The sequence below is a fragment of the Pavona decussata genome, unplaced genomic scaffold, assembly GCF_977016875.1.
Source record: "Pavona decussata unplaced genomic scaffold, jaPavDecu1.1 SCAFFOLD_71, whole genome shotgun sequence".
In the NCBI taxonomy this organism is placed as follows: domain Eukaryota; kingdom Metazoa; phylum Cnidaria; class Anthozoa; order Scleractinia; family Agariciidae; genus Pavona; species Pavona decussata.
The window spans coordinates 2,547,271-2,568,700 of NW_028145490.1; the positions used below are offsets into that span (position 1 = coordinate 2,547,271).

Genomic DNA, 21,430 nt, shown 5'->3' on the forward strand with positions numbered 1-21,430 from the left:
TGCAGAGCGATTGTTTTTGCTCATTAACCCTTTTGTGTTGTGGCGTTGTCGTCGCCGTCGCCGTGGTGTTTTCGTAAGGTCCCTAATAGCACGGGGACACGTGCTTATTCCCGTGTTTCACGAAGTGTAACTTGAGAATTAGGGTCTATGCAGGTTCGACGTTTGCTACCACACTGGAATTAAGTCGACTCTTTGTCGAACCTATTTTTAATAAATTCGACGCGACTTAGATTCGACGTTTGCCCTAGGCCTAAGATAGTCCTGCGCGTGTTTGAATATAAATTCCGTCTGTGGTCCATTTATGATATATGATTTATTGTTTTATATATATGACATTTTATATATAACCAGTTCACTGCAAATGTTCAGTAAGCACAATTGTAAACTAGAGGAATTTTTTTTATTCGCTTGTTGTAGGAGAAAATAGTAGATTTGACAGAAAAGTTGGTTGTAAACAGAAAATAAACGTGCCGCTTTGGTGACCTTGCTTTTCATCCCGTTCTCGTGCACGTAATTTATTTTATTTGATTGTTTATTTAGATACGATGGAAATATAACACTTTAGTGATTTAAAAACTGATAAGTGGCTTATCATGCGGCAGGACCTTTAGGAGAGGCGATGAAGAAGCGATGTTTTATTAAAATTATTTGACATTGGATTTCCATACACAGACACTGTTATTTCAAGACGTGTTTGCCTACCAGTCAAAATGGCGTCAAAAACCATGATAAGGCCTATTGTTTCGGTCGTGTACTAGTAAGACCCTAGTAAGCTTTATCCTGCAATTTTTATATATGCCCAGGGCGCGGACATTAGTTCTTGTTGTAAGATATTGTGGTTTCGTGTGTCCTTTTGATGCGTTCTTTTGTAAAATTGTACATGGTCAGTTTCTTGTTATTTTCGTTTACACGTGTAAAACTCGTGTTTATTTATTTATTAAAGTTGCCTCACGTCAGGGTAATTTTCTATATCAGATGAATACGATCGATACCATCTATGAATTTTACATAATAAGACTTGTTTTTCTGATCCATCAGTCACTGGTTAGCCTTTTTCCACTAATCCATTAAAAGATAACATTGTGATGCACCATAATTTTGACCACTTGTACGTGCAAGAAGCACATATATAAGGAAGTGGGTAAAGGCGGATAAGTTTTAAGGAGAGTTGGAGCAGAAGAGCTACGTTGGAGCCCGATCTCAAGTAAAACACTGTGAAAGAAAACTGACTACCGCCCAGAAAGGTAAGCGCTTTTAAGTAACTGGCGGATGCATTGTCAGTAATCTCTTGTATTCTCGCTCAGGCGTCTGAGCCGGGGAAGAGCGTTGATCTCGTCAAGATTATGCAGGGTCACAGTTGTATTATTCTTTCCTGTTGGTGTATTTTGGCAAAACCAATTCTTATTTCCGGTAGGGACCCCCTGGCCTTGGTTCAGTTGACATACAGTCGTAAACATGTTTTTGTACACTATAAAGTAAGGCGGGATTTGAGGGATACTTGTAGAATTGATGTCAATAGAACAGTTTTAGAATAGATGACAGATGAATAGAATAGATGAAGAAGTATCTTGTGAACAAAGAAGACCTACGAAGATTCCCGTTACCTCTCTGCTTAGCTTAGTGAGCCTCCCAACAGCTGGTGGATGAACAACGCCTCCTAATGTGATTTATCTTCAAGTGAAAATTTAAAAAATTCCAAACCAACTTTTTAAATTGCATCAGTAGCAGCCGAAAAGTATTGCACCGAAACTGTTCATTAATGTTTTTGGGTGTGGATGGTCAGTTAATCATTACAAAGTATAACAGCAGTAAATGCAGAGATTCTCCGAGAAACCACGAGAGTGGACATCAGCGTGGTTTCTCTCTAAGCGTTTCGAGAGCGGCAGGAGTCAAAAGATCTTGTCAGATAGGCAAAGAATAGTTCATTGCGACTAAAAGATCAGCACATGTGTTTGTAGCTTCTACCACAAAGTCACTAAATATGCCCTGAATGGAATCGGTTTTCGTTTTAATGCAACGTTATTAGGAAGATTAATAACGCACGTGACTTTTGTTGTTATACAATTCCTTAACCATACAACAAGAGAAACGTTTCAATTTATATAAAAATATTGAGGGGCCGTAGCCAGAATGAAACATAGTTAAAATTTTTAGCCAGAGATCGCTTTTTTTAAATTTTAACTATGTTTCAATTTATATTCATTATGTATAAACTCGGTGGCCCATTTTCCAATATTCTCTTTGGGCAAAGAAAACAATTATAAAGAAGTCATGTGATATATAATTTCAAGTTTTGAAGTTAGAAGTGAGTTACGGTCATCAACTTCTGCTCACTACCAAGTTTGGTGGTTTTTCAATTAATTTCTGTAGAGTTGCAATTGCTTTTTTTTTGGTCTGCCTAAGCCAAGCCTTAACATACTTGAGCCGCACTGGTGCGTTGAATCAGTGAATGGATAGAGAAGATGGACTTAAAAGAGTCATTTAAGCAAGAATTGGTCTTTTAATGAGACCGTTGATAAACAAAAGGGAGAAGTTCGATGTTAACAATGTCCTTACTGATGCACTCGCGCGATTGAAATGTCGAGGCTTCTCCCCAAGCCTTTGCTCTGCGCAATATCCGCGAGGCCAGTAAAATCATGAAGGTGGCGCTTGAACATGTTTAATTACTCGGGCCGTAAGGCGGCACGAGTTAAGGTTTCGTTAGCATTATCAAATTCTTTTTACGCGGGATGCCCTGAGGGGCATACCGTGTCTAAAAACGGGTCGATTTCTTCTTTTTTTTTTTTTTTTTTTTCTCTCTTCGTCGTAGCCACAAATCTGTACATTCATTTATTCATTAAACTTTCCCCTCTCCTACTCGGGATGTATTGTTCTGATTGTCTTCAACAAAAGTAGGCCAATCAAAATATACTCTTGTCGCTTATATCGCGAGGGGGGGGACCCACTCACCCCTACCTATGTGACGTCAAAGCATCATTTGATTTATTCATTGAACCGGATAAATTGTGGCGCCATATTGTCAACATGTTGTGGACTCAAGTGTGCCGTTTTCAAACGGAAATTACACCATTTTGAAGCGGTAAATCGAAAGAATAACTTTTAAGAAGCGCTCGACATTTAAAACATGACCTCCGAGCTAGCTAATCAGCGCCCGCGAAAGGTACTATTCACTTGTGTGGTATATGTGTAAATTTTGTAAGGCCTTAATCGCATAGAAATTCTGAAATTGTATTGTATCCTTCGGCAAAATGTCAGCTCAAATTTTAAAAAAAAAATTAAACACTGGAGAACTAATTCCTTTCATTTTTGAAGGACCAAATCATGATCTCGTTAAACATTCGAATTAACTTTAATGTCTGACTCGGCTTGCATTTTCGTGACTCATGCAACAGGTAGTTAATGTCACTGTTCCTCAGGACGTAAGGCAACGATGCGATACGCTCTGAAGAAATACGGGAAATACTAAACTTAACTTATATCCCCAGCACTGGAAGATGAATGCTGGATCGGAGAAGAGTATTGGTTAACAGGTTATAAAAAAACAAACAAACAAACAAACAAAGACGCGAACAAGCTTGGGGGAAGTCGCTGTGGAGACTCAACCACACCACACAGGAGTGATTATTGAAAAGTAGGGAATGTAGCCAACCCTTCTCCAACTGGCAGTGTGAGGAGGAAAATGTTTTGATAAATTGATAGCAAATACCTACTTCCCTGCATAACGCTGAGAACTGCAAGGTGCACTTTGAACAGCTTGTTTGCACTTTTACACCTGAATGTCTACTGACTAAGTTAGTAGTCTAAGCTGTACTATACAGCAGCTTGGCTTTACACGTGTACATATCTATGAATGGTTATGAATGGGACGTTGACGCTTTCGGCCATAGCGAATAAATGTTATAACAAACAACAAAGCCATAAACAATGTTGTAAGGTAAAGCTACATCGAAACTATTAAATTTGATGACCTTGGAATCTTGGCTAGAGAGTAACTCCGCTGATAACAACGCGCCGTGAATGGCTCACTGAGAATGAGTAGCTCATGAGAGTCGCGTTCCATTAGCAATATTTTACTGTTCTGTCAGTAAAATCTCCTTCAACTCGGTAAATAACATTCCGTTTCCTAAATGTTCTGAGGCTTAAGTTTTCAGCTATAGCATCTGAACAGTTTATAGCTGACACAAATATGAAATTAAAAGGCAACTAAACGGCCTCATGGAAAACACAGGACACAACCTTTTAAGTGCTTTGCTTTAATGTTCTCGCTGGGCGCCCTGCTTGATTCCTTTAAAGCATTTTTTTTGGACCGTCTTGTATATTTGTAATGTATGCATATTGCTTTCGCGCGCTTTCTAATTTATGCGTGCGTAAAGACGTTTTCTTACGTCTACAAACATCATTTTATGTGCACAATCTCTTTTCGTTCTGATATATAAACTTTTAAAGAGCAGCTTTATAGTCTTCCATATTTCATACTTTGTATTGAAACATCCCATCAAAGTACTGTTTCTTTTATTGCTTAAGTGTCGTGGTCTGAGAAAGTGTTCCAGGGGCCGAAACTTGTGGTCAACCGATTTGGCTGAAACTTGGCACAGAAGTTGGTTAACATGAGATATTTGAAAAGCCAATTTGGCTCACTTCTCTGACTTTAAGTTTTAGAGTTTCAGGGGGGGTCTCATTTTTTGCCCTTTGAGCACAAAAAATCCAGCCTTTCAAGGGTCATTTTGAAAGTGCCATAAAACCCAACTGGTAAATTGTGCTGCCAAAGGAATTTGACGATGAATATTACTATCATAGAGCTTTCATTTCATGCATGTAACTTTGCCTTCAAGGTATTGGACAGAGAGGAGCCTGGGGCTAGAGTTTGACCAAAATTAATGTCAAAATTACAACTCAAAATTGCCATTTTTCAAACAATCAGTGTATCTACCTGCCTTCTTGCATAACATCCGTACCTAAATCATTATTTACTTTAGTGACCCAATTATCAAAATCAGTTGAGAAAAATTTGGCTTATCACGGTTTGTTGAATTTTTGTCACAAACACTCCATGCCTCTATAAGGTCATGCAAAATGGAATTTTGAGCATAATTCATGCCATAAACAAACCAAATTGTTGACATGAAGCCCTTATTCTGTATTTGGTCAGTGAAAATGAATTGTTGTAGCCAAATCAGTTTAATTGTTTAGAAATACTCTGATTCTTACCTTACAATTGCTCTTAAAGGCCTTTGATTAGCACAACAAATACCCTGATTTAGCAAAACAAGGGTTAATTTGTACTTTGAAAACCTAGTACCCATCAAACAGCACAAATGATGAAGGCCTTACCTCGATATAACGATCTTTCTAAACGATGCTTGAATTTTTCCTTGATTAATTTTCAGTTCCAAGTCATCATTCTTCACCGTTGCTCCAAGCATGGAGCATGGTTATTGTATTTAGCAACACAAGTTTTTTGTTTTACTATCGAGCTCTCCTAACTGTGCATTCCTTCTTGACGGATGGTTTCATTTACTCCGCTCTAGAGGACTCTGAAGTAACGGGTCACATCGACACTGCTATAAACTGCAGCTCGTATATCTCTACGTATATATCTATGTATGCATGGCCATGCTCCTTTACTGGTGGGTATTTACAAGAACTGTTCAGGCTGTTAACAGACATAGATTATATGCTAACGAACGTTTTCGTTAAGCTAACTTTATCTGGTAATCATAATAAAAATCAGGCCTGACAAAATATAGAAACTTTCCATGCTTGGAGCAACGGTGAAGAATGATGACTTGGAACTGAATATTAATCAATGAAAAATTCAAGCATCGTTTAGAAAGATCGTTTTATCGAGGTAAGGCCTTCATCATTTGTGCTGTTTGATGGGTACCAGGGTTTCAAAGTACAAATTAACCCTTGTTTTGCTAAATCAGGGTATTTGTTGTGCTAATCAAAGGCCTTTAAGAGAAATTGTAAGGTAAGAATCAGAGTATTTCTAAACAATTAAACTGATTTGGCTACAACAATTCATTTTCACTGACCAAATACAGAATAAGGGCTTCATGTCAACAATTTGGTTTGTTTATGGCATGAATTATGCTCAAAATTCCATTTTGCATGACCTTATAGAGGCATGGAGTGTTTGTGACAAAAATTCAACAAACCGTGATAAGCCAAATTTTTCTCAACTGATTTTGATAATTGGGTCACTAAAGTAAATAATGATTTAGGTATGGATGTTATGCAAGAAGGCAGGTAGATACACTGATTGTTTGAAAAATGGCAATTTTGAGTTGTAATTTTGACATTAATTTTGGTCAAACTCTAGCCCCAGGCTCCTCTCTGTCCAATACCTTGAAGGCAAAGTTACATGCATGAAATGAAAGCTCTATGATAGTAATATTCATCGTCAAATTCATTTGGCAGCACAATTTACCAGTTGGGTTTTATGGCACTTTCAAAATGACCCTTGAAAGGCTGGATTTTTTGTGCTCAAAGGGCAAAAAATGAGACCCCCATGAAACTCTAAAACTTAAAGTCAGAGAAGTGAGCCAAATTGGCTTTTCAAATATCTCATGTTAACCAACTTCTGTGCCAAGTTTCAGCCAAATCGGTTGACCACAAGTTTCGGTCCCTGGAACACTTTCTCAGACAATGACACTTAAGTTCATGTGGAGCTATAGACAGACATTGTCTGCATTGTCGGTTTAATTTGTTAATTTGTTAATTATTAGGGCGCTTTCCTTTATCAGCTATATTTCTGGAATCGTCGGTAGGTTTTTGAGGTAATGGTTTTCGCTTATTTTCAACCAATAAAATGCATGCATGAAATTACCGATACGTGTAATTGATTGAATTGATGGCGCATAAAGCAAACCTTCATAAAGATAAGTTTCATAAGTTGAGACTAGTGAGCAAATTAAACGTTGGAGAACTACTAAGAGGCTACACCAAATGGAAGGTAAGCGCTGTTGTGAACTAGTTGGCTGAGTTGCAATTATATCACGTTCCCCTCATCCTTAGAGCGTTAATCTTTCAAAGAGCAGAGTCACTTGGGAAAAACACCTAATCGCGATATCTAGCAGAAGTTATTTAGTCAAGTACATGTAAGGCAACGTGAGATCGAAAGTAACTTTTCAGCGCTCGTTTGCTGTTGTGATCCAAATATCTTCAACGAAAACATACGGAAAGCAAGTAACATGTGAACGGAGCGTTAGAGGACTGAAAGGACAGCCGTACCTTGTATAGGTTTGCTGGTCCCACCCATGTGAGATAACCTGCGGTAAAATTCTGCAGCGTTCTTGTTTGCTTTTACAGAAATCGCCCGAAGAGCTTTATTTCGCGGCTTTTCGTGAACTGGAAATGCTTTGGCAAGCGAAGCAACAAATGAATCTATATTGACGCAATTTATCATTAACGCATGATATCTAAGCGCTGGGTGGGATTAAAGCTCTTGATAACCGAGAAATGTCTGCATGGACTCATAAAAGTCATTTTAAAAAGGCGGACATCACTGCACACAGGTGTGATATGAAAACAAAAAAGTCTAATTCCTGTACATGTTCGAGAAGTGAGAAACAGCCTTTTAAGTTCTTGAAGAAAGCGCACTTTGCGAGAATCTCAGTCGCTGAATACGAAATATCTGCAACCAAGAAATCGCCGGAAAACAGTGTGATCAGAAATCCCAGTACTTTATCTTCTACTTGTTCTTACACGAGGTGGTAATGCCCTATTCAGAAACTTGCTGCACGCCGAACCGTTTGGAACATCTAATATACACCTTTGACCGTTTACAACGCCCACTCATCGAGCACCAATTGGTTTGGATGTGCCTGTGGTTGAATCTCTGTTAAGACACGTTATTTTTATTATAGTAAGTCTTACAGATTATGCAATCGAACGAAGAAGACTTATTACCGCCGGTTTAGTTAGGCTGACTTTTTATGGCCGTTTCCCTTTCGTTGGATTTTTGTACTAAACTTTTCATTCTGATGTCGAGAATCTGGATAATTGAAATCATATTAGCCGCCTTTAAGAAGTCACACCCAAATCCTCCTTTTGGTTAGTATTTTATGAGTATTCACGAGTAAGGCTATCTCTTTACAACGGCCTGTTGTGAACAGAAGTGACCCAATAACCGCCGTTATCTTTCCATTGGAATCCAATCCTCGCTCCTCATCGTTGACTTCCATTTCGGTTCATTCTCTGTTCACACCGCTCAAGAAAGTGTCACGAAAACCTATCCGATATGTGATGATTCAATTTCAAGACCGAAGAAGCGCAGCATCGCTCCGGTTCAAAAATCTATCCGAAATCAGCCGGTCGTTTTGTGTGTGAACGAAAGCGCTACCCGCCATGTTTTGGTGCAGGCGCAAGAGCTATCCGGTGTAGTGTAGATATAAGCTGAGGGAACGTATTCCCAATTGAGAATGATTTTGATTAAATGGCATTAAAATCCCCGAGTCATACCCACTCTAGATAAAATCACTTTGTAAGATCCACTCAGGTTGCTTAATTAAAGTCGTGCCGCCAATTACGTGTTAAAACTGAGTGCGTTCTTTTCAGAATATTTTGGAATTGGAGTACACACAATTTTCCTTTATTTTCTCATTATCGGAGAAATTCGTTTTTTTTTGGAATGAATAGAACAGTATTTCGTTCGTCCTGCCCTTGACAGATAGTTCTCAAACTCATTAATTATTCAAAAGCCAAAGACAAAGGAAATCATGCACCGTGACGTGTTTGGATATTTGATGAAAAACTCCTCGTTTTTGTATCCTTAATTTCCCCTTCAAAATCAGTTTGTTTGAGAAGTTATATCAAACACTCGTCACAGTGTTTCATCACAATATCAAAAACCTCGAAGTTCGTCAAAAATACTCCGCTACGCGTCGTATTTTCAACTCTCTTCTCGGTGTTTGATATGTGATGAAACACTGTGTCTCGTGTTTGATATATTACATGAACTCGCGGAATACAGTGAATACAGTGATATTCAAACAGCTAAGATCTCCAAAGTTATCATAATAGCGTAAAACCAGTTCAAACTGCGAGCAGACCCATCAGTTCACATCATGTGCACTTTTAGTGCGTCGCTTGTTTTAGTCTCCCGTTCTTAAAAACACAAACAAACAAACAAACAAGAAAACAAACAAACAAACTAAAATCCAATGACATGGATTTTGCCGAAATAAAACATCTTTTCAATTCCAAGGTCATTGTCAAGTAGTTTTTGAAGTTTGTCTCGGCAACTCCCGACGTAAAATCGATGGTAAATTATCTAGTCACCTCGACGACAGTCCCATAATTGTTCACGTAATATATCAAACACGAGAAGGTGTGTTTCATCAGATATCCAAACACTGAGAAGTAGGTTGAAAAAACGAGGCGCAGCCGAGTTTTTTAAACGACTTCGAGGTGTTTGGATATCTGATAAAACACACTTTCGAGTGTTTGATATGGCTTCTCAAATGATCAATAATTCTTGGAGAAATTCAAGGCTAAAGTTGGCAAAATTTTATGGTAATTAGGATCACATATCCAAACCACGGTCACGGTAGTGATTTTCTTTGTTTTCTCTTGATAAATTATTAATGAGTTTGAGAAAGTGTCGATGAACAGAGAGAAGTTGTGCATATTCTGAGGTTATACTTATTAAATAATTCCTTGGACAACAAAACTCGTAAATATTAGATTTAGGAATTGTATTTGTCTGCTCTATTCATGTAAGCTCACTGATGTCACGAGGGATCTCCTTTGAAAAGCTCTGTAGAGCTTGCTACAATCCCCTGCAATTATACGTTATTTTTAAAGCAGATATATAGATGTATAGGATGAGCAGAGAAATAATAACAACAAACGGCATCATTTATCATATTGTTATTATTTCTCTGCTCATCCTATACACGAAGTCTAATTTTAATCGTTGTATAATTAGGTTCGAAATTTATCTTTCTAGATTCGTCAACTGTTCATCGATTCACCATGAAGGCCATTTTCTTTGTTATTTTTGCTCTTCTGATTGTGTCCACCACTGCACGATCTTATCGCAAAGGTAGGTAAAATAAAACATAGAAAATGCAAGAATGAGTAGACTCTTTTACAGTGATCATGACGAATCGTAAGAGAGGATCGAAGGGCGAACTTTTCTGCCCCTTTTAAACTTAAGCTGAACTCCCCTGTTTAGTCTTCCGAATGAGTGCATTCATGTCAAAAAGAGAAAGAATCCAATTTGATCAAGTGCTTTAGATTTTAGAAGGTGAATTTTGCTTCCAAAACCTCCAAATTGATAAGTGAATAACATTTTATAAAACATTTGTTTTCTGAGTTGAAACGCATGCACCATTTGCTGATAAAATTTACATTGTGTATAGCAGTTAACACAGAGGAACAATGCATGGAAAAAAGAAAAAAGTCACTGTAATAGCCCGTTGCGGAGTTCAGATGGAGACTGGGAATGAGTTTTCATATAATCTGGGAATTTTCATATAATCAGAAATAATAAAGAAATATAATCAGTCCATCACAAGAAAGATTGAATTTAAATTAGGGGGTGTTTACATGGGAAAACTCGCCCCGGTGCGAGTTTGATACCGGTATATTATTGTGATTTCATACCGTGTTTACATGAATGGACACTTCATGTCGACAAACGTGATTGTGACGCCCAGGTGACGCCATATTGGATTGGATGTCGAAGAATGCACATGCACTACCTCTTCCAGACTCCCAGGAGAGTGATTTCATGCTGGAGCGAACAGCCGTACCGCGTTTACATGACATCGGAATGAGTTTTCGTACCGGAATGAGAATCTCGCCCCGGTACAGTTACTGGGGTGAACTCGCACCAGTATGACTCGGTCTGGTATTAGATTTTGTGTTGATTTCATGTAAACGAATAAAGAGCCACAAGAGGGAACTGGAGTGACCTCGTACCGGAATGAAAGTCGCGCCGGTATCACGGAAACACTTCCTTAGTCAGAGTTTCTGTCTTTAGATTACAAACATGTAGAAGGCTTTCAAGGTAGTCGGAAAAATTAGAGGCTTTGTATTGGGATTTGGGGAACGCCATCTCAGAATTAAAGACATTTATGTGGAATTTGGGCGACCTTTGACAAGTAACAGTCTGGTGACTACGCAGTGAAACATAACCAAACTTGGTGATGGTTTTTTATTAATTTCTCCGTGTGACGTAATTTAAACAACGTGCAAACTAGGGCCCAGCTCCTTTATGAACTTCGGAACGGGCAATGATAAAGAAAAATCTGATGGATTTTTTTTTTTGTAAAATACTGATAAATCTACTTTTTTGTTGTTGTACATCCGTAGTCTGGGATCGAAATCACGACTATGGAAACGATGCTGATGTACGACTATTTGATCGAGAAAAGTCTTCTGACTTTTCTGAAGATCTTTCTCATTCGCCAGATGCTACGAAGGAGTTGGGAGAAGGCAATGACGAACCGGTGGAGATTTGCTCCAAGGTGTGCCGTGATGTGTGTGAGCCAATTTCCAAGTAAGTTTCCCAGATTTTAAATGTGCAGCTTAGTCATACAAATTATATAATACAATACAAACTTTATTGACACTCCTTGAAGAAGGCTTCCAGTGACAAAATTATATATTACAACTAATCACTAAATTAAAGCTAGAACAATTTTAAAATTACATTAAGAAAACAAGAATAAAAAGTAGGTATGAACAACGATAAAAAGTAACATAATGAAACAGTCAAAAAACTAAACAACAGCTATAATGAATGAATGAATCAATAGCTGTAATGTAAAGAAATTTATTACAAAAAAGTGAGAGTAAAAGTAACATAACATTTTTTATTCTTTTTCAGGTGATGTCGTTAAGCACCGAACATAACGAGGAATTAGTTTGCTATCGGGCACTAACCACGACTAATTGTGAAGACCGTTTAAGATTAAATTAAGGATTTTACTAGTGTAAGCTAAAGTGGGATGACATTAAAAGCACGTAAACGAAAAAAATGTTTTGACTGATTAGACTGTGTGATTTTCTCTGCAACTTGCGTGGGCTGCGTTAGAGCTATTAACGACGTATCTACACCAATTTGGAAAAAGTGCTCAAAGGTGTGGGAAATGCAGTTTCTTCTGTAGAAAAACGTACAGTTACAGTAAGATCCTTTTAGATTTACGTCAAATATTTGACATGTTAACGTGCCATACAAGGCTGATAAGTGACTTTTTGGCTCCAAGTCAGGGGATGTTTCACTGCGTTTTCAGTTGTTCCCTAGATTTCTATTTTCAACCCTTTAAAAGTTCGCTGGGATCTCCTTCAAATTCCGTTGATTGTAACTGTGTTGTGGCATTCGAATTTGCTGACACGTTTCCGGTACCAAATATTACTATCCGAAAGCAGCGGCCTTAGTAGCCTCCCTTGCAGACGCTCATTTGGCTCGTCACACAATCTTTCCTCTGTCTACGAGGAAGGCTACAGTCTCAGGGGATTTTCTGCAAGCTGGAACCAGGAAATATGTCGGTTATCAATGACCTCACCCTCGGCCAAAAAAAAAAAAAGGAAATAAATAAATTTTAAAAAAGCCCCAACCCCCGCCCCCCATGCCTCCTTCGGGAGCCTTTTTAAAGAGCAGCACCAAGGTGCTATCAATGGGCATGCTGGTAAATGATGTGATTGTGGTGTGATGTGATTGGCCAATTGCTGCCACCATGATGCTGTTCGGACTGTGTCCAACCACCACTAAGTTCATTGTAGGCAAAATTAAAACAAAAAGGTTGTGGTGTTTGTTACCTTGCTTTGCACACCATTTTCCTATGTCTGTCCTCATAATGGTGATTGCTGTGAAAATATTTACCTAAAAATCAGGATAAGCTGATAGCCAATTTACACTTTTTAAACAACAATTAAAATTAAAATTGTTCTTTCTCATCAACACAGATGCCCAAAAAAAAAATATACCAAACAACGTACAAAGAGTATATATGAAAGTAGTCTCAGATAGCTAACAGAGCTTTTAAGCAACTGTGAGACAGAAATGAAAGGAGAAATTTAATAAAAGTAGTCAAGAACCTTAAAATGATGCTACAGCGAAGAAATTGTAAACGTTTGCTAAGAAAACGACGCATTTCAAGCTTATACGTTCGTATAAATATGCATCACAGACTTAAAACTAAGTGTTATTTAATTACAAACAGGTTTTCACGGGAGCGAAAGAAATAATCTTATCAACATTTCGTGGTCGTGGTTGTTTTCGCTTACAAACCGCTCTCAAACTCCGTTTGGTAAACATGTGATACCTGCAAACTAAATTTAGCCATCGGAAAAAATGTGTGATTGAAGCGGTGTACACAATACATGTAAGTAGTGATAGGTGCACCGAATTATACCCGGTAAATGAGCAGCCATGAACATAAAGTGAGCAGCCAGAATAAAATTAAAACAAAATGCGCGGGAATATCCTAATTTATGCAGCATAAATTATGTGTTGGTAGAAAATTTTTTTTGGTGGATTCTTATTAACGCGAGGCGGAATAAATTTATAAAATGCGCGGGAAATTTTATAAGCAATAATTATGAAGTCACAAAAGAATGTGTGGGTGTGTTGACAGGTTAGGGGGTACTTTTGATTGATGGGTCCTTGACAAGTAAGCAGCCCAACGCTGATTGGTCGTTGCCGAAATAAAAGCGCGCGTTTAGCAAACGCATTATCTCGCATTTGGATTTTGTAAAAAATCTTATTTTTGAGGTTCTCGTAAATTGCCCGCAAAACGAATAATTTTATTACGATGGCTTTCACCAACTCTACCGATATCGAAGCCGCGTCAAACAGATGTTCTACCATGGAAGAATGGGAGAATTTAACAACTTCCATGGAGATTCCTGAAGATTTGATCCCGATAGCGTACCAGAGGCTTCTAGAGCTCAGTTTTCAAGATATTTCATTTGAGGTAAGTTATCATGCATTTATACCGATTTACTGATGAGCTGTGTCGATTCATCGTCTACAGAATATTTTCTAATCGAATGTTTTTTATTTAAGCTTCCAACCGAGCATACAACAGAGGTTGTTAATTTGGACCACGCGACAACTAGCGGTACTGCTGTAATGGTACGTATCCAGATGGCTTAAAACTCTAAATCATTTTCGCTTTTTTCTAATTTGACAAACATATTGTTCATATTTTAGTTGCAAGATAACGAAGCTACATGCGCGTTAAATGAATTGGTGGAAACATGCTCCGAACCGGAACAGGTAAGTATGATGATATTTGCAAGGTCGATTTTTTAAGTACCTATTTGTGCTAAGTCTTTATCTCATTGAATTGTGGCTGTCTTTTTTAGGAATCAGACCTGGAGATGTCAGGTGAAGTTCGTGGAGATTGTTCTAGCGTTGAGGTTAGTTTTAAAAAAGACCGATTGACCACGATTTTCGTTTTATAGCCACCGTTTTAAGTTTTAGTTTGAAGACTCCATAACATGGATTTTAATAAGCTTTTGAAATTTCTTTTGAGTCATACCGCAGTAAATTATAGAACAATAGTTTTTTTGATGTGGTGATATTTCACCCTGCAGCCTTTGCTCTTCACAATCTGTTGTAGTAGTGAGTGACAAACTTTTTCCTTTCTCTATTCCTTAGTTACAGGACAACGAACCGTTAACCGCCTTCGATGAACTGATTGAAAAATTCTCTCAACTAGAACAAATAAGTTTGACGTTACTTTCACAGACAAAAAAAATATTTAATGCATTTTTATGTTTATCCATTATCTCATTGTGGTTGCTTTCTCTTAAGGAGTCAGCGATGAAACCGAGAAGTAATTCTTCAGGTGAAGTTCGTGGAAATTGTTCTAGCGTCGAGGTGAGGTTTTACGACATAGCGATTATATATAATGGAACATGCTTCTCGTTTTCTAGCCCCCGTTTTAAGTTTTAGTTTAAAGACACCATGACATGGATTTTAATAAACTTTTGAAATTTCTTTTGAATCATACCGCAAATCTACTCACTGATGCAGTAAATTTTAAACAATAGCTTTTTTTATGTGTTGACATTTCACACTGCAGTCTTTGTTCTTCACGATCTGTTGTCGTAGTGACTGACAAACTTTATTTTCTCTCTCTATTCCTTAGTTACAGGACAACGAACCATTAAGCGCATTCGATGAAATGATGGAAAGATACTCACAATTAAAACAAGTAAGTTTGACGTTTACAGAAAATAAAAAGGGTTTTTAAAAATCTTTTTATGTTAAGCTATCATCTCATTGTGATTGCTTTTTCTTTAGGAGTCAGCAATGAAAGCGAGAAGTATTTTTCCAGAGGGAAACTTTTCTAGCGTAGAGGTAAGTTTGGTTTTCAATATTCTGAGTAATTGACACAGGATTTTTTTTCCAGTCGCCGTTTCTAGTTTTGAATAACATTTTACTTGTGAAAATGTGTTCTTGACTGTTTAAGTTTCTAAAGGCACCATAAGAAGGCGGAGTTTTTTCTCAATACTTTTTTTTGTTCTTTTAGAATGTTAATGAGTCCGCGCAACGTACACTCCAGAGCGGGGGCGGCAGAAAAAGACCTGCAAAGGTATAGACTTTTTATTATTTTTCTATATTTTTTTTATTTTTTAAATGCGTTTTTATTTTGAACAGGAGTGATGTAAAGGTTTTGTTTGTAATTTATTTTGATAGGACAAGGAGCAAATAATTCCTTCAAAAAAGAAACGTCACGAGTGTAAAACCTGTGGGAGAATTTTCACTCAAGGAAAAAATTTAACTCAACATAAGCAGATCCATAGAGAGGAGAATAACTTCAAGTGCTCCATGTGCGATAAGGCATTTCGACGCAAGTCCAACTTGAAACGTCACGAGACGCAAGTACATACTCGGAGGGCAGCACAACGCGAATTCACATGTAAAACATGCGGTGAGAAGTTTCAAAACATGGCTCCTTTCCGAGCTCATCAGAAGTCGGCCCACACAGAAACCTCTACGGCCAAGAAAAGAGCCAGTGAAAACCGATCAGGTTGGTATTTTTTTTAAGTTTTAAGCGATTTTACAGATTTTGCACGATACCTTTATTGTTAAATGCGAAATCAACTGCTTTGTGTCACATTCGTTCAATGGTGTGTGAAGATACTCATTACATTAAAGACAATAGGAATCAGCATATATATAAATAACGTTTTGGGTTAATTTATTTTATAATGGTCAAACCCCATTAACAACTTAATTGCACAGTTTATGTAAACATCACGCAAGGATAATGTTCAAAAATTATCTTTTTTAAATATGATCATACCTTCACTGATGGGAGCTTCACTTATATTTAAACATTTTGTAAGCTAATTTTATTCTTGTTTAGAACCGACAAAAAAGAAATCAAAATCAAGTCCTCTAAAGACAACAGCAACCACAAGTTCAACTTGGCTTGAAGATCCAAGGGCTTTCAGCAACCTCCCTGACAACCAACAGCAGGATGTCACACCAGAGTTTACACGCCATTGGCATCAGATAAGAACAAGGTTTAGTCGGAATAACCGCCTTCTAGACTGGTATAATTTCCGCCTGTCTTCCTTACAACCTCAAGAGATAACTTCATATCTTGACGACATCTTCACAGACCAGACCACTGTCTATAAACTGAACATTTCGTTTGGCTTCATTTTAAGAAATAATGAGACAGGTGCACTGCAGTACTACTACGCTTCTCGTAATAACAACCATATTTTTGACGCACCCTTCCAGATCACTTCAGCGGCTGACCTGCAACAAGTTCGGAAGAAAATGAAGAAGGTGAAGGAGAAGATATAATTGATACTGATGGTGAAGAAGAGGATATTGAGGTAGAGACGGAGGAGGATCGTACTTTTATAAACGACGAGGAACTTACCGAGCAAGGTCCGTCCTTTTATCGAGCTTTAGACTATGTGCTCCCAGAACAGAGTAAAAGTGACTTTGACAGAGAACAACCGACAGAACCCAGGAAGATGAAACAAAGTCCTTTGAGAAAACTGAAAGAGAGACTAGAAGACTTCTTAAAAGAACTCCCAGTTATTGGTTTTAACTCTGGAAAGTACGATTTAAAAGCAGTGAAAGAGTTTCTCTTTCCCGTCATGGTTAAAAAAGAGCAAGTACAGTTTACGATCAAGCGTAACAATAATTTCATGTGTCTAAAAACTGAGCACCTCCGTTTCCTGGACGTCACGAACTTTCTAGCACCTGGTTTTAGCTACGAAAAATTCCTGAAAGCTTACGAATGTCCTGGATTCTTCCCGTACGAATGGGTGGACTCTCTTGACAAGCTCCAACATCCAGCACTCCCTCCCCATGAGGCATTCTATTCATCTCTCTCCAATAAAAACATATCCTTCGAGGAATATAAATACTGTCAGCAAGTGTGGACAGACAACAATATGCTAACATTCAGAGACTTCCTAATCTGGTACAACAACCTTGACGTTCAGCCTTTTTGCGACGCATTAGAAAAGATGAGTGCATTTTGGAAAGCAAAAAGAATCGATATGCTACGGCAAGGCATTTCCATCCCCGGCATCACTTTAATCTATCTCTTTTCTACTCTGGAACCTGGTATCTTCTTTTCTCTATTTAACGAAAAAAACAAAGATCTGTACACGCTCTTCAAACAAAACTTGGTTGGCGGCCCTTCTATCATCTTCCACCGCTACCACGAAGCAGGAAAAACAGTGATCAGAGAACATGAGATGAAATCACAAGGAAAGACGCCTAAACTCTGTCAGAAAGTCGTTGGATATGACGCAAATGGACTGTACTTATGGGCAATAATGCAGGAGATGCCCACGGGCTCTTTTACAAGAAGAAGAAAGGAGAACGAGTTTAGAGCTGAACAAAACGTGAAAATGGCAACGCAATGGTTGGAATGGGAGGCTCACTCAAGAAACATTAACATCCGTCACGAAATGAATGACATCGAAAAACGTATCGGAGAGAAACGGCTGCCTGTGGACGGTTCTCACGGACCATCCCAGACTGTATTCCAGTTCCATGGATGCTACTGGCATGGTCATCAGTGCTATTTAAACGAGGGCAAGGAAATGAACGATACGAGAAAGAAACCAATGGTCGAGCTCAGGAAAGAAACGGAAAACATCTCGGCGTATATCAAGGATCAAGGATATAATCTCGTCGAGATGTATGAATGTCAATGGTTAGAGTTGAAGAGAACCAACCTGGAAGTCATCCACTTCATACAGTCCAAGTTCCGCCGCCCATTTGGCAACTACGTCACACTAAACGAAAAACAAATCCTGTCTGCCATCAAGAGGGGAATTCTCTTTGGAGTAGTAGAGTGCGATATACGTGTACCTGAGGCTCTCAAACAGAAATTCTCAGAAATGCCCCCAATTTTTAAAAACACCGAGATATCACGAGACGACATTGGGCCATACATGAAAGCGTTCGCGGAAAAGCACAACCTCATGCGTCGTCCTCGCCGCAGTCTGATCGGGAGTTATTTCGGTGAGAAGATCCTGCTTGCAACTCCCCTCATCAAATGGTACCTGGAACACGGGCTGAAAGTCACTAAAATCTATCAGATTATACAATATACTCCAGTTCCGTGCTTCAAGCCGTTTGGTGAAGCTGTTTCTGATGCCAGACGCGCAGGGGATGTTGATCCCAACAAGGCTATCATAGCAGATACTATGAAATTGGTAAGAAAACTAAAAGTAATTTCTTAAGTATAATATCGTTTGAGGTAAATCAATTTCTTTTTCTCTTCTTTTTATCTCTCCTTTTCTTTTAGGTTGGAAATTCCAGTTACGGAAAAACCATTACTGATCAAGAGCGCCACAGAGACGTGAAGTTCTGTGAAGAAACAGAAGCCTCCCGACTGATAAACAGCCCATTTTTTAGACAAATTGAGGAGATTGACAGAGAAACGTATGAAATACAAAGCTGTAAGAAAACTATAAAGTTAAATTTACCAATGCAAATAGGTTTTTTTGTTTATCAGTACGCAAAGTTGCGAATGCTCCAATTTTATTTTGATTTTTTTGACAAGTATTTAGATAGAAGTGACTTTCAATATTGTGAAACTGACACTGACAGTGCTTATGTTGCTCTTTCGGGTCCATCGGTTGAAAGTTTAGTCGAACCTGAATTAAGAGTCGAGTATGAGAAAGAAAAATCTAATAGGTTCCCAAGAACAGACACCCCTGAGCACAAAGCCTTTGACAAGAGAACACCTGGGCTCTTTAAAGAAGAATGGTCGGGGGAGGGAATAATTGGACTTAGCAGTAAAACGTATTATTGTTTCGGACCAGAAGACAAATTTAGCTGTAAAGGTGTGAACAAAAGGTGTAATGAAATCAGCAAAGATAAGTATCTCAGTGTTTTACTCACCAAGCAGAGCAGTTCAGGGATAAACAAAGGTTTTCGAGTAGTTGAAAATAGCATGTATACTTATCAACAAGCTCGTGATGGATTTTCATACTTTTATCCGAAACGCAAAGTCTTGGATGATGGAGTGAGTACACTGCCTTTAGACATATAAGTATTGTAAAAATTTTGAGTTCTTGTATATAGGTTTTCACCCCCTTTACACTGTACATATTTTGAAGACTTAATTTTTTTAAAGAATTTCATTTTGTACATAGTATTTTGAAAATAACCATGGTTTGATATAATCATGGCTTGATTTCTGCTTAGCCACGCGAGCGTGTGTATTCCACGCGAGTTCCCACGCGCAACCTTGGGAAACACAACGCCAAAATGTGGCGTTTGTGGCGCTTTTGGCGCTTTTGGCTGTCGTTTCGTGTTAAATTAACAATAAATTTCATGTCATTAACAGTTTTGTTCAGTAGGAATCCAACTTTCACAGAGATAACATGGTGCGGAGGAAATGTAAACATTGTCCGATACCAGATTGTGGGTCAAAATATTTAGTTCGATTAGCAGATCATTTAAGACTAGTACACGAGTTAACAGAGTTGGAGCGAAAATATTGGCTGCAATTTGCTAAATTACAAAACACTAACATGATTCGTGTGTATGACAAAGAGGCTGAACCTAAAACGATTTTTCTATAAATGAGAGTGCACACAGTTCAAACAGTCAGTTGTGATCATGGACACGAGATGGAAACACCCTTTTCCAGCGCTTATTGCTGGGCCGACATGCTGTGGAAAAAGTCAATTTGTAAAACGTTTGCTAGAGTCTGGTGAGGAGATGATTGATGGTGCACCAGAGAATATTATATGGTGTTATTCATTATATCAGTCCGCTTATGATGAAATGCAAAATAGTATTCCAAACATTCAGTTTGTGGAAGGAGTTCCCACTGACTTAGAATCCATGATTAACCCCTCCATAAGAAATGCTGTAGTCATTGATGATCTCATGCAGGAGGTTAGTAATTGTCCCCGAATTACAAGTCTGTTTACCAAGGGATGTCATCACCGTAACTTAAGCGTCATTTTTATTCTACAAAACATTTTCCACCGTGGAAAAGAACTTAGAGATATGAGTCTGAACTGTCACTACTTAGTTTTGTTCAAGTCTCCGCGAGATAGCAGCCAAGTCACTCATTTAGCAAAACAGATGTTTCCAGGCCATTCCAAATACATGTTAGAATCCTTCCAAGATACAACCAGTAGGCCTTATGGCTATTTATTATGCGATCTCAAAGCACAGACTCCTATTGACTTTCGGTTGCGAGCTAACATTTTCCCCGGGGAAACACAGTACGCTTACGTCAGAAAGGTATAAAAAAGCCTTGTCACAGCGTTGTGAGTCAGTTGAGCATGGCCCAGCGATTGAGAAAGAACCACGATTTTTTGAAGCTTCTCACCAAGTGTACTCCTGCTCAACGTAAGGCGATTTTGAAAACGGCTGACGACAGCTTGGTAAAAACCATTTGCGAGTGTGTTTTGAACGTCCTTAAAGAAACAGTGCCTGTCAGTAGACCAGCCAAAAGAAAGCTTCTAAAGCACAAGAAATCACTGATTGCTCTTGCTGAAAAAAGTACTCCACTAAACAAGAAAAAGAAAATATTAGTGCAACACGGAGGGAATTTTTTAAGTATTTTATTACCACCCGTGCTCCGTGTGTTGAGTTCGATTCTTCTCTAAAATGAATCACGCTAAACGAATGGTTCTCGTGCCTGAAACAACACTAGAGCGTTTACAGCAACGTCAGCAAATATTAACACCACCAGTGACACAAACACTGAAAAATTTGGATAGTGAGATGGGAGAAATTTTATCCAGTAAACAACTCGACGATGAAGAGAAAGCAAAACTATATAATCAAGTCTTGCAGCGTTATCTTACTTACTACGATCAGCGAAAAAGTGAACCGCTTCACGTGAAACTAACAACACCTAAGCCCGTGGAAACACCTAAACAAGAAGAAGCTAAGGAAACAACAGAAGAACCGGCCCCTGTCGAGAAACCTGCGCTATCAACGGTAGAACAAGAA

At 38.4% G+C, this 21,430-nt stretch overlaps 2 protein-coding genes and 1 long non-coding RNA gene across 3 annotated transcripts; all 3 read left to right on the forward strand.

Annotated features, from left to right (window-relative positions):
- Positions 1 to 1,089: 1,089 nt before the first annotated feature.
- Positions 1,090 to 11,990, forward strand: LOC146477316 (uncharacterized). The gene is made up of 4 exons (XR_014865434.1): positions 1,090 to 1,244; positions 9,953 to 10,048; positions 11,323 to 11,509; positions 11,840 to 11,990. It is a non-coding gene; the product is annotated as an uncharacterized LOC146477316 (long non-coding RNA).
- Positions 11,991 to 13,536: 1,546 nt separating this feature from the next.
- On the forward strand, positions 13,537 to 16,783 carry LOC146477317 (uncharacterized). The gene is made up of 9 exons (XM_085113523.1): positions 13,537 to 14,089; positions 14,168 to 14,233; positions 14,323 to 14,376; positions 14,618 to 14,839; positions 15,111 to 15,176; positions 15,266 to 15,322; positions 15,495 to 15,557; positions 15,662 to 15,995; positions 16,335 to 16,783. The coding sequence occupies exons 1-9, from the start codon at positions 13,961 to 13,963 to the stop codon at positions 16,781 to 16,783; spliced, it is 1,440 nt and encodes a 479-aa protein (XP_084969649.1). The 5' UTR covers positions 13,537 to 13,960.
- A 353-nt stretch (positions 16,784 to 17,136) lies between these two features.
- Positions 17,137 to 19,591, forward strand: LOC146477318 (uncharacterized). Its single transcript, XM_085113511.1, has 2 exons — positions 17,137 to 18,663; positions 18,756 to 19,591. Exons 1-2 carry the CDS (start codon positions 17,137 to 17,139, stop codon positions 19,503 to 19,505), a joined length of 2,277 nt encoding a protein of 758 aa, XP_084969637.1. The 3' UTR covers positions 19,506 to 19,591.
- Positions 19,592 to 21,430: the final 1,839 nt, after the last annotated feature.

Coding starts and splice junctions, on each gene's coding strand:
- LOC146477317 (XM_085113523.1), top strand. CDS start 13,961: ATGAGCTGTGTCGATTCATCGTCTACAGAATATTTTCTAATCGAATGT. Junction 14,090..14,167: donor CTAGCGGTACTGCTGTAATG/GTACGTATCCAG, acceptor TTCATATTTTAG/TTGCAAGATAACGAAGCTAC. Junction 14,840..15,110: donor GAAATTGTTCTAGCGTCGAG/GTGAGGTTTTAC, acceptor TCTATTCCTTAG/TTACAGGACAACGAACCATT.
- LOC146477318 (XM_085113511.1), top strand. CDS start 17,137: ATGTGTCTAAAAACTGAGCACCTCCGTTTCCTGGACGTCACGAACTTT. Junction 18,664..18,755: donor TAGCAGATACTATGAAATTG/GTAAGAAAACTA, acceptor CTTTTCTTTTAG/GTTGGAAATTCCAGTTACGG.